At 45.2% G+C, this 10891-nt stretch overlaps 1 protein-coding gene across 21 annotated transcripts in view; it reads left to right on the top strand.

The window, feature by feature from the left end:
• Positions 1 to 2569: 2569 nt before the first annotated feature.
• CAMK2G (calcium/calmodulin dependent protein kinase II gamma) overlaps positions 2570 to 10891 on the top strand; it is a 191982-nt gene continuing 183660 nt past the window's right edge. For 16 of the 21 annotated variants that reach the window (XM_014060522.2, XM_014060483.2, XM_014060507.2 and 13 more), the window contains exons 1-2: positions 2660 to 2870; positions 4801 to 4895. In XM_014060522.2, coding sequence (XP_013915997.1) covers positions 2806 to 2870; positions 4801 to 4895 — 160 coding nt within the window. In that variant the 5' untranslated portion in view covers positions 2660 to 2805. Of the gene's footprint in view, positions 2871 to 4800; positions 4896 to 10891 lie in introns of all 21 variants that reach the window. The other 5 variants (XM_087702262.1, XM_087702261.1, XM_087702260.1 and 2 more) reach the window with 4 other exon arrangements.

Below are 10891 nucleotides of genomic sequence, written 5' to 3'. Positions count from 1 at the left end.
TTCACCCCAACGGGGGCATTTCCCCCTTCCTCCAGCCCTGCTGAAGCCTGCAGAGTGCTTCGGGGGGGGGGGGGGAGGCAAAAACACCATTGTGAAGAAAAACGGCCCGCTTTTCACAAAAATGGGATGCGGGGGTGGAGCTTCAGGGGGCCAAAAATGATTGTATTCTGTGTATAAGATGCATCAAGATTTCCATAGGTTTTTTTGGGGGGGGGGGAAGAGAAGTTGCGTCTTGTACTCTGAAAAATACGGTACTTGGATTCTACTTAATCTTCATTTATATATTGCTTGCTACCTGGGCAGAATTGTAATAGGCATGTATTTGCAACCAGGGCATGTGGCAAAGAGTCCAGTATGTTACTGGCAGATAAGACTGTATTTTGGACAATCATCTTTGCCCCTTAATACAAATATCTAAAGACATTGGGTTTTTTTTTTTTTTTGTCCATTGCTATGCATTTTCTATTCATAAATCCTGCTGGTTGGCATTTTTGCTGGTGAAGAGCAGTTCTTTAATCTTCAGAGCTTTCCTCCTTTACAGATTAATTTGCCATAGATTAAGAAATTACAACTGTGCCCAACACGTAGTATTTAATCATGCTCCATCATGATGTAAAAAGATTGAGTTCAATGTTAAAGGCTGTATTGACATAGTTCTTGTTATTCATTCTTAAAATGTAATGATTTTAGTCTTTTAGAATATAGTCAGTGATTTACAACTAATTAATGGTGTGCCTGCATAATTTAAAATTCCTTGTTATTTCATCTGAACATTGCTTTTTTATCCCTTTTTCTTGTCTCGTTTTTTTTGTCTAATATATAAAAAAAAAAGAGGCAAGTCAAGGCACTTAAAAGGGAAGAGAACTGCATTTCACAGGATGAATCAATCACTCCAAGCCAAAAAGTAGTTTAGGAAATGTTTTATTTAAATTTTTAAAAAAAAATACTTACAGCCTTCCCTTCTGGTACATATATAAGCTGGCTAAGATAACTCTGTAACTTGGCATGATTTACAATATAATACAACTGCAATATAACAGAAACAATTATAGCCACCCAAGATTAAACATACATGATATAAACATAGTTTATAAAAGAAAACATAAATAACTAATTACAGCTCTTCACATATTTTCTGGAAAAACCACTTTTATTGATATTAGGAAGAACAAACCTTATCATTAAGGACTCTTCATAGGAAGGGAATTGAAGACCTCAGAAGGTTCTTTCTAATCTGCCTTCCCTTTGAGCCTTTAGTGCTCATTATTTTATTATTATATATTTAAGAAGAAGATCAAAGGCTTCAGTAGTTCAGGATACTCACCTTAAAATCAGAAGCCAGAAGAATTTAGTTAATCCACAACACCGGCCTATGAAGAATGAAGATCATTTATGGGCCCCGAGAGTGTGCAAGTATCAGGTCGGAATATTAGTGACACACCTGTCAGCCATTGGAAGTGTCCAGGTATTTCCCTTTCCTCTCTCACAATTCAATCCATACATCCTTTAATTTTCAGACACATCTTTTTCTCACAGCTCCTTAAAAAACCCACAACACAGACCGTAATTAGCAGGAAAAATAACTCCAGCACTTCTGAATTCTTTCCCCAAGGGGGAAAGGGAAGTTCAGAGCCTGCAGGCTGCTAGCAAAGACGTCAACGGGCTTCGTTATTGGTGCTGCAGGCAAGAATAGAGAACAGAGCAATTTGGCCGTTCTCTCCCGTTAATACACCCTCTTACCTTGCGAAACGGGCCAGGCTAAAATCCGGCCCATTAATTCGCAGCCAGGTATTCGGTACAAACCTCCCCCGTGTGCTTTTAATAGGCCAGGTAAAGGATAGGAAAACCTGGCAACCAATAACACGTGGTGGACGGCGCTTCTTTCGCCGTCCGGATTCTTCTGCCCAGCAGCCGCCCATCGACTTCAGAGTGTGTGGCCCCCAAGACCCCGAGGCCTTCAGAGCCCCCCCCCGACATTTCGGCCAGGGGCAAGCAGGCCACACGCCCCGTAACCAAAGGAAGAACCCGAAGGCAGCGGGCCAGAAGGTAGCCCTACCACCGCCCCACCGCCCCGCTGCCTTCTCCTCGGCCTCTGGGCCCTGCGCAGCCGCTGCTCCTCGCCCGTACCCGGCCTGGCCTTGCAGTGACGCCCGCCTACTAAGCGGGGTTCAGGCGGCGGCCACACCCGCCGTCAGGCCGGAAAGCGGAGGAGCAGCGCCGCGTGTGGGAGCACGGGCCGCACCTGCTGGATAGCCTCCCGCAGCTGGGACCCTTCCTGGCCGCGGCGGCCTAGAGGGCGAACCAAGCCCCGCTCGCCCCTTCGCTTTCGGCCGGGCAAGCGCTGCTGCTCCGGGGAGAAAAGCGGCGCTCACGGCCTGTCACGCAGTCACAGTCTCCGCCACTCCGCCCGGCAAACGCGGCGCTTCCGCGGGCCCTCGGGGAGGCGGCTTTGGCGGCGGCTCCGTGGATGCTCGGCCGCGGAGATCTCGCGGTGCTGGCGGCCGGCCCGGGCTGCCTCCAGACGCCGCCTCCTTTCTGTGTCGGGGTCGGGACTGTGCGCAGTGGAGCGGGCGGGGAGGCGCGCCGGCGGCAGCAGCAGCAGCAGCAGCAACAGCAGCGGAGGAGGAGGAGGAGGAGGAAGAGCCGGAGCCGCAGCGGCCGGAGGCGGGAAGGAGGAGCGCGCTGGTCTGCCTTCGCCAGCGCCGCCGGAGCCTCGCCCAGTCCGATGTGTCTCCTGCGGCGGCGGTGCTGCTGCTGAGCCAGCCGACGTGCCGGCCGAGCTTTTCCGCCTCCCGCAGTCCCACCATGGCCGCCCCGGCCACCTGCACCCGCTTCACCGACGAATACCAGCTCTACGAGGAGCTCGGCAAGTACGTCGCCCGCCCGCCCCGTCCTTGCCGCCCCTTCCGGAGCCCTGGAGCCTTGGCGGTCGCCCTGGCCTCGGCCTCCCGAGAGCTCGCTCCCTCCTTCCCCGGGCTTGGCAGGGGCCCCCGCTCAGCCCCGGGCACTGCGGTGTTTCCGCCACTCTCCCCGGGCAGTCGCCCCGGCCGCCGCTACCCGCCCGTCTTGCGCAGGAGCAGCGCTGCCCGCTCCGCCGTAGTTGCTCAAGCGAGCTGCAACTTCTGCGGCCGGCGGGGGCGGAAGGGGCTGCGCAGCGCCCAGGCAGTCCGTGGCGGGGGGGGGGGTGCGCGGAACCCGGCCCAGGGAGCTGCGGCACCGGCGCCCGCCGCTCTGGGGACCTCGTGGCTGCGGAGCCCATCTGGGCGCTGCCGCTGGGAAGTAAGGAAGGCCGGGCTCACCTGTCCAACTTCCAGACTCCCCCCCCCCCGGGCTCCCTTCTGCATTACGGCAAAGACCGTTGCTACGTTTTTCCTCCAGCGAGATCGTTCTGATGCCTCCCTCGCCCGCTCCTCGCCCTGCGCCGCTTCTGCCTCCCCGTCTGCGTTTTTCTCCTAGGGGCCCCTGGTAGGCGGAGGAAGGGCGCCTGGGCTGGGAGGCAGTTAGGGAGACCCGGGGGGGTGTCTTCTTTTGGCCCCAGCTCTGCGCATCCCTCCTGGACGGTCTTGGACCTCGGGGTGGCCCTTTGTAACTTTCACTGTGCAGGAATGGATGCGGGTGGATGCCGGTGAGGGAAACGTCTCCATCGGGCCTGGAGTTGAGGTAGGAGCAGCTGGGGCCCCATCTAGAAAGGGTCCCTTAGGTAGATGCATTTCAGTGCCCATGAAGGCTCCTTTGGAATCCTTTGCCTTGCAATGGGCAAGTCCACTGCTGACTTTCAAACTTAATTCTGGTCTGCAATAACAATTCTAATCTATTCTAACTTTACCATAGGGTGTCTGAGATTCTCTCCACCCACCCCACCCCCCCAAAAAATTGGAGGTAGAGGATATCTTCTGCCATTCACACCAAGCTGCAAACTGACTCCCTCAAGGGGAAGAGGGTGGGGGTGGTATTTTCCTTGCTTTCTGTGCTGGCCCCTATTTCAGGGTGCTGTCCTTCCTTTCTGAGCACCAGACAAGATGGGGATCCGGTTTCTCCTCTCAGAGAAATGGGGGCTCCCAAACTTCTTTGTCCGCACTATGACTACTTTTGAGGAAGCTGCTTTGTGGTGGCCTGTGCTTGTCCATCTTAGGACTGGGGCTTCCCTTGTTAAATTTGGATTGGCTGTGTTATAAAAGGCCACTACAAAATACACATCAAGGCTCTTCCCATTAGAGCAACAGAATTTCACCTCTGCAGATGAGTGCTAGAAAACTGGAGTAGGAGTGACCATTTGAGATTTTCCCCTCCATTTGCTCTGCTGCTTTGGACAGCTTGGTACTGAGCTATCCAATGTATTTTTTTTGGTGGGGGGCTCTATTGAAGAAAGTGAGTAATGGATTACAGTGAGCTCATGTGGGACTGTGTTCATGGTTAATCAAATTAGCAATAGTCACAGAACACACTGAACCGTGAAATAACCACATTAGTTTAGTTTGTATAATCCATTGAGCCACAAACTACATTTCAGCTGCAATCCCTGTTTCTGTGTCCAAAGTGATAGTGGGAGGTCAGGCTGGAATCCAAGAGTAAATTAAGTTAACAAACCTCAAAACTTGTCACTTTTTTTTTTTTACCCATGCTGGCTGTTTTCCAGACCACCTGATTTCTTGGAAGCTCCTTCTCCTATTCTAATGTTTTTTCAGTTTTTAGTTCTATAACAAATTGAGCATATGGATTCTTTAATTAAACACCTTGACAGATTTAATCCTTTGTTTTTTATTCAGTTTCATGGGATCAGCATTTCCTTATTTCTTCTAGGGGTGCTTTCTCAGTGGTACGGAGATGCGTGAAAAAAACCTCATCTCAAGAATTTGCTGCAAAGATCATCAATACCAAGAAGCTGTCAGCAAGAGGTAAGTATCCGAGCATTGGTTTTAATCAAATTCCTATACAGGATAATATTGGAGAATTGATTGCAAGACTCTTAATTGATACATTGCGGCAAATATCATTGATCTCCTTGGAATCGGTGTTTCTTTTGGCTTTGATTTTGGAATATGCTGCCTCCAAGCTCATAGTTAGAAGGAATCAATTTCTTACCAGATACTAAAGTCTGGAACATCATGAACTGATGCTTAATAGTGAGCATCGGATTAACCACCTACCTGATAACTCACTCAAACTATTAGGGAGTTGGTGTTATACTTTCAGATGTATAGAATGCACTATGTATTTGGACTGATTCCTTTTAAACTCACAGGGGCTTAGTTCTAAATAACTTTGCTTAGATAGAGCTGCATTGAAATTGGCCCAAAAGATTACATCAGGCTTCTTCAATTCAGGTGTATTTTATTTCATATTTTGAAGCCTAGAAGAATGTTGGAATCAGAAAGAAAGGGGGTTGTTAGAGGAATTGACTAGAACCCTTGTCCTTAAGCTGATGGCATTTGAAGCAATAATGCTTTTGTTTTTAGTGTTGCAATTTGGGACTTGATTTTGTGACTATTATTTAGCATAGCCTGGGAATTTGACATGTGAAAAAAATATTGTGTGGAATTTATAAAGAAACAAAAAGAGTCAATAATAAAGTCACAACGTCAACTCCACACTACTTGAGTATATGTGCGAAATGGTACTCATATTATGCTTAAAATGATGTATTCCATGATGCTTGTCTACTCAACCAAGACCCCTGTTTATGCTTGAAGACGCCCATAATAACATGCCACCATGCTTTCATACTGTTTTGAGTAGCTTGCAGTGGCATAAAATGTGTAATAATCCAGTTCAAGTACAAGTATTTACTTACTCAGTGGCTTCGGTAGCAAATGTTTACTTATTCTGCGTAATTAACCAGTATGTATCATGATATTTTCAGTGAAACCAGGGTATTGATTTAATCCTAATCAATGCGATATTTCTTTATTCATTTTGCAATTACCTGTTTTCAGGTTTCAGTGCATCTAGCTGATGGCATGCAGTTCTTGAATTAAAGAATTGTCTTTGTTGCAATATTAATGTTATTGTTTCTTCTTGTAATTCCTCCATGACGTCTATAATTGCATCTTCAGTTCAGCGTCCTCTTGATTTCCTCCCCCCTCCTTTTTAGCAACTTCGAGACTAACAGCCTCAGCCTGTTAAGCAACATCGGTGGCCTTCCTTTGCTCTGGCTTAAGAGCTTCCAACCAGGAAATTCCTTGTTCATACATAAGCTTGCCATGAATCTGAGGAAGGGGTGCCTGCTTCTCAACATGGGGAGGAAACTGAGATTCCACAAATGCTTTTTCAACCATTATAGATGGTGGAAAATCAGAGACATAAGCAGGTGCAGAGTTGGTAGAGAAAACTCTTCTCTCCATATCCTACTACAAAATATAGATTATGATTGTTTTTATTTACCACATTTGTGTCTTTTTGCCCCTGCAGTCCCTGATTTCTTTTCATCCTATTATATAAGAAAGATGTCAGTTGTCGTAACAATTACCTTAATGTCTCAGTGGAAATTAGAATTTCCCAGTACCCCTTGTAAGTGTTGCATTGGTCTGGTTTTTGGTTTTTCAATGCATTTTGGAACAACTATAAAAGAACTATAAAGCAATAATTAGGGCAGGTAATACCGTGCTGCAGTTTTGGTTTCTCTGACATACCCCAGTCAGAGAGGTTTATCAGGTGGGAGAAAGGATAATGGGTTACAAAAAAAAATAGTGCACCAAACTTCATTAAAAAGAGTTCATAATTTTATTCAAATTCCTGACAAATTTATGCAGCTTTGGAAGAATAATTTCAAAGTGAAAAAAATGATATATTTAGTCATAGATTATGGTGTAAGAGAAATTAGGTGTGGATTTATTTATTTAATGTATTCATTTATTTATTAGCAAAAGTAAAATCATTGGACTAAAGAGTCCGTATCTGGGAAGAATGGAGATTTATTATTGACTTATTGTAAGATGGAACAGTCAGATAACCAGGCTTCAGCATCTACAAATTGGCAATAGCATTCAGTATTGAATGGAGGTAGGTGTTCTGGCAAAATCAATACAAATATTAGTGGTGCCAGGAATCACAGCGAGTTGTTTTTTGGTGATAATAGCAGATATTGCCTTATTTTTTTTTCTAATAAGATATGACATCTCAAAGCTGTCCAGAGTTTAGGAACCATTATAAGGCAGAAAATATAAATGAGTAATTGGTCTAAAGTGACAATAGCATCTAAGTTGATTCCTGATTACAAGCATACCACATAAAGATGGAAGGGGAAGATCACTTTTTATCTCTCCCAGGAAAACCATGGGTCAACTCTTGCTATGGGCACATCTGCAAGGAAAATGGCATATTCAACATGAATTCCTATTGCTGTTGGTTCTGCTGTCATTTTCCTCCGGTTGGGCTCAGATTATTGGTTGCTCTGTTATGTGGGAAAATGTGTCTGAAGTTGGGCTTTGCTTTGACCATATGTTGTGTGCAACAAGATTGCCATACAAATCTGTTCCTTCTGAATCACCACTATGTGGAGATGGCAAAATAAACCACAGTACACACACAGAGTGATGGTGCAGATTGTGATAAGGGTGTGAAAATTACAAGAAACAAAATCTGTCAGTTGTCATGATATCTAAATCATGGAATAAGAATTTAAGGGCCCAGACGACTATTGAGCTGCAATAAAACATGACTCATTATCACTAGTCAAGAAAGTAATAGGCAGTTAGTTATTCTAGCTGATTTCAGGCTTGATTGTCTAAATCAGGGGTCTCCAACCTTGGCAACTTTCAGCCTGGAGAACTTCAACTCCCAGAATTCCCCAGCCAGCTAGCTGGGGAATTCTGGGAGTTGAAGTCCTCCAGGATGAAGGTTGCCAAGGTTGGAGACCCCTGTTCTAAATAACATCAGTGATAAACAATCATGCTTGAGGATGGTGATGGTGGATTAATTCATTTCAGCATTTTTGAGAATTCTGAAGGGCGGAGTCCTGAGTATTACATATTGAATAGAAGAGCAAAGTAGGAAAATATATAAAGTCAGAAAACACCAAGAGGAACCCTTTCGGTCTCTGCATATAAAGAGCCTCGGCTGGAAAAAGGAATCTGGCAGAGGGCGTAGGATCAGATATAGCTCTGGGTGACCTAAGAGGTGTTTAGTTTCTCTGGTGCTTCAGAGCAGCAATGTGAGTCAAGACTATGACTAAATACTCGGCTCAGAAAGCATTGGAGCCACAGTAAGGCCAGCTGCAAAGTGGCAGTGAGATCTCCCCACCCCATCGCTTTCTTTACAAATTCAGGCTGCTTGTAAGAAAAGCTTGTGGTGCAGGGTTTCCTCTAGCAAGTACGCTTCGGCCTTGATCATTACTGCTTCCTTTAAATACCAGCTTTTTTACCATTTCAGTACTCTCTTGAGTCACGTGCTTTAGTGTATGTCACCCTCTTATCTGTGAAGTAAAACTGGTTTGGAGTGGGGCAGCTTGCATTTCTTAGTATGCGCTTCTGTGGGAGCCAAGATTCTTGATGCTGGCAGAGACCCTGAAAAGAGAAGAGAACGTTTGCTTCATTACCCGAGTGGCCGTTGGAATCTTTCTTTGTTCTGTGCTCTTAACTAGCTTGAGGTTAGCAGAAGCAAGGCTGAAGAACTGCGATTTACTGCTGTTCCAAGTAAGGAAGGCGGTGGATTAGCTTGCTGTGCAACCCTCTTTCCTTCCTCTTCTCTTGAATCTCTCGTTCTCTGCCCGCAACACAAGAGATAGGCGCTTGACTTAGGTGCAGATAATACCTTGCATTGTAAAGCATCTCGCACTGCTAAACCTTGACGTGGATTTAGAATAGTAGCTGTCATGGCTGCAACTTTAGTGCAGAATTGATTTCATAACTGGAAAAAAAGCATTGAATTTGTTTCGGGCATCACTTTAGGAGAGAAGGGCAGATGATTAAAATGTTTCTGAAATGTTTTCCTGCTGTTGTAGCTTTTCATTTCATGATATCTGTGCTGAAGTCACTTGAGTTTCCTTTGCGCTCTTTGAGGGGTCACTTCTTTCTGTAAAAAGTACTAATAGAATATTTTCAGAATGGATAAAATAAAATAAGCCAAACCTGTTTCATCAAGCTTGTTTGCCTAGCAAGGAACAGAGGCAATTCCTGGGCCACAGGCCATGCCTGACGCCCCATCGGCCATGCCAAGTTAATGTTCTGTGAAAATTGATGAGAAAATAGATGAAGTTACATGGCATTTTCTTCTTCTTTTCCAAAATAATGCTAGGAGGCCTTTGGGAGGGGAGATGCCTTCCATTCATTCCCATTCCCAAATTTGGCTGAAACCAAGCTGCTGAAATTTATGAACAGTGATGCAGTTTTTATCCATTTTTGGAGTGAGGCATAAGTGTGGCCTGCTCTCATCCCTCCAGCTAAGCTTCTGCTTCCTTTCCCGTCTTTAGGCCAGCAAAATAGGCAAGAAAAACATTTGCCTCCTCTATTCTCCTTATATAACACTGATGATCTCTGGTGTCCAGCAGCAGGTCAAGGTGCCCAGAAGAGAACGGATAGGAAAAGAGTAAGCCAGAGGAACCATTTGAATTCCTGTAGGTAAAGAATGAGTAAAACCTGGCAGAGGATGGACTGGTCAGATGTTGCTACGGGAGACCTTGAGATGTGCTCAGTTTTTTCAGGGCTCTGGAGTAGCAATGCAAGTCAAGACTCTGGTTAAATACAGGTAGTCCTCGACTTATAACTATTAGTTGTTAGAAGTTACAATGGCACTGAAAAAAGTGATTTACGACCGTTTTTTCACATTTACAACTGTTGCAGCATCCCCATGGCCATGTGATTAAAATTCGGACACTTGGCAACTGACTCGTCTCCATGACTTTTGCGACCTTCTGACAAGCAATGTCAATGGGGAAGCCAGACTCACTTAACATCCATGTCACTAATTTAACAACTGCAATGATTTACTCAATAGCTGTGGCAAGAATGGTTGTAAAATGGGGTAAAGCTCACTTAACAACTATCTCACTTAGCAACGGAAATGTTGGGCTCAAATGTGGTTGCAGGTCGAGGACTACCTACACCGGATAAGCGGTTGAGTACCTCTAGCTCAGCAGCGATAGTGTTGGAAGCAACAAGATGTTATTCCAGTTGAAAGTTAAATGTCAAAACTGGGCCAATAGTTGCTTTCATTCTTTTACTGGATGTTCAGGCTGTTCCATTTTCTTTTTTCTTTTTGTCTGGAAGAGACCCACTTTTCATAGTGATTACTCAGCCTTAAGCCTAGAGGCACTACTTCCTTGCTTGGTCATGTTGCAATTAAGCATCCTGTTCTTCATGTAATTAAATAATGGGTCATTGAGGAACTAATTTGCATTAAGGTTGTGACTTGCTGTAATGTTTGTCTCACTAAACAGTCAAGAAAAGTCTTTTCCCTTTTTCTGCAGCCCGTTGTATTAGACAAGGGAGCCCCGGAGAAAATTGTGGTGGAATGACGTGAATGACCCCATATCACCCAACCAAATAAATCTAATTTATTTATAGCATTTTTATCCTGCCCTTCAAACAAAAGCTCCCCAAGTGGCTTACGTACAATCAATGAAAAATGCATTCTATGCTGTAGCCTTACAAACAAAAGAGATAATCCAGAAAGGAAAACGTGTATGGAGAAAGGTGAGATAACAACTCCTTCCCCTCCCTCATTCTTGGGCTTAAACAAGAGCTACTGAAGGTCCAGGAATGGCGCTGATGCAGTTGGATCTTTTAGCAACTTCCTTACTTCCTCATTAGGGTCTAATTTGGCTTGATAAAATGACAGGTGTTGCTCTTCTTTCAGTTTACAGGGCTGGGGACCATTTGGGGGGGGGTGTTGGAAGTACCGACCGTCCTTTTGAAGCAGATGCTGGAACTCATCCAGTGACATTGTGATATCAACG

This window comes from Thamnophis sirtalis, unplaced genomic scaffold (genome assembly GCF_051295495.1).
Source record: "Thamnophis sirtalis isolate CommonGarterSnake01/CBP01778 unplaced genomic scaffold, rThaSir2_p1.2 scaffold_15, whole genome shotgun sequence".
NCBI classification, from domain to species: Eukaryota; Metazoa; Chordata; class Lepidosauria; order Squamata; family Natricidae; genus Thamnophis; species Thamnophis sirtalis.
Note: the sequence above shows the minus strand (reverse complement) of the source record. Positions and strands in the feature narration are given on the sequence as shown.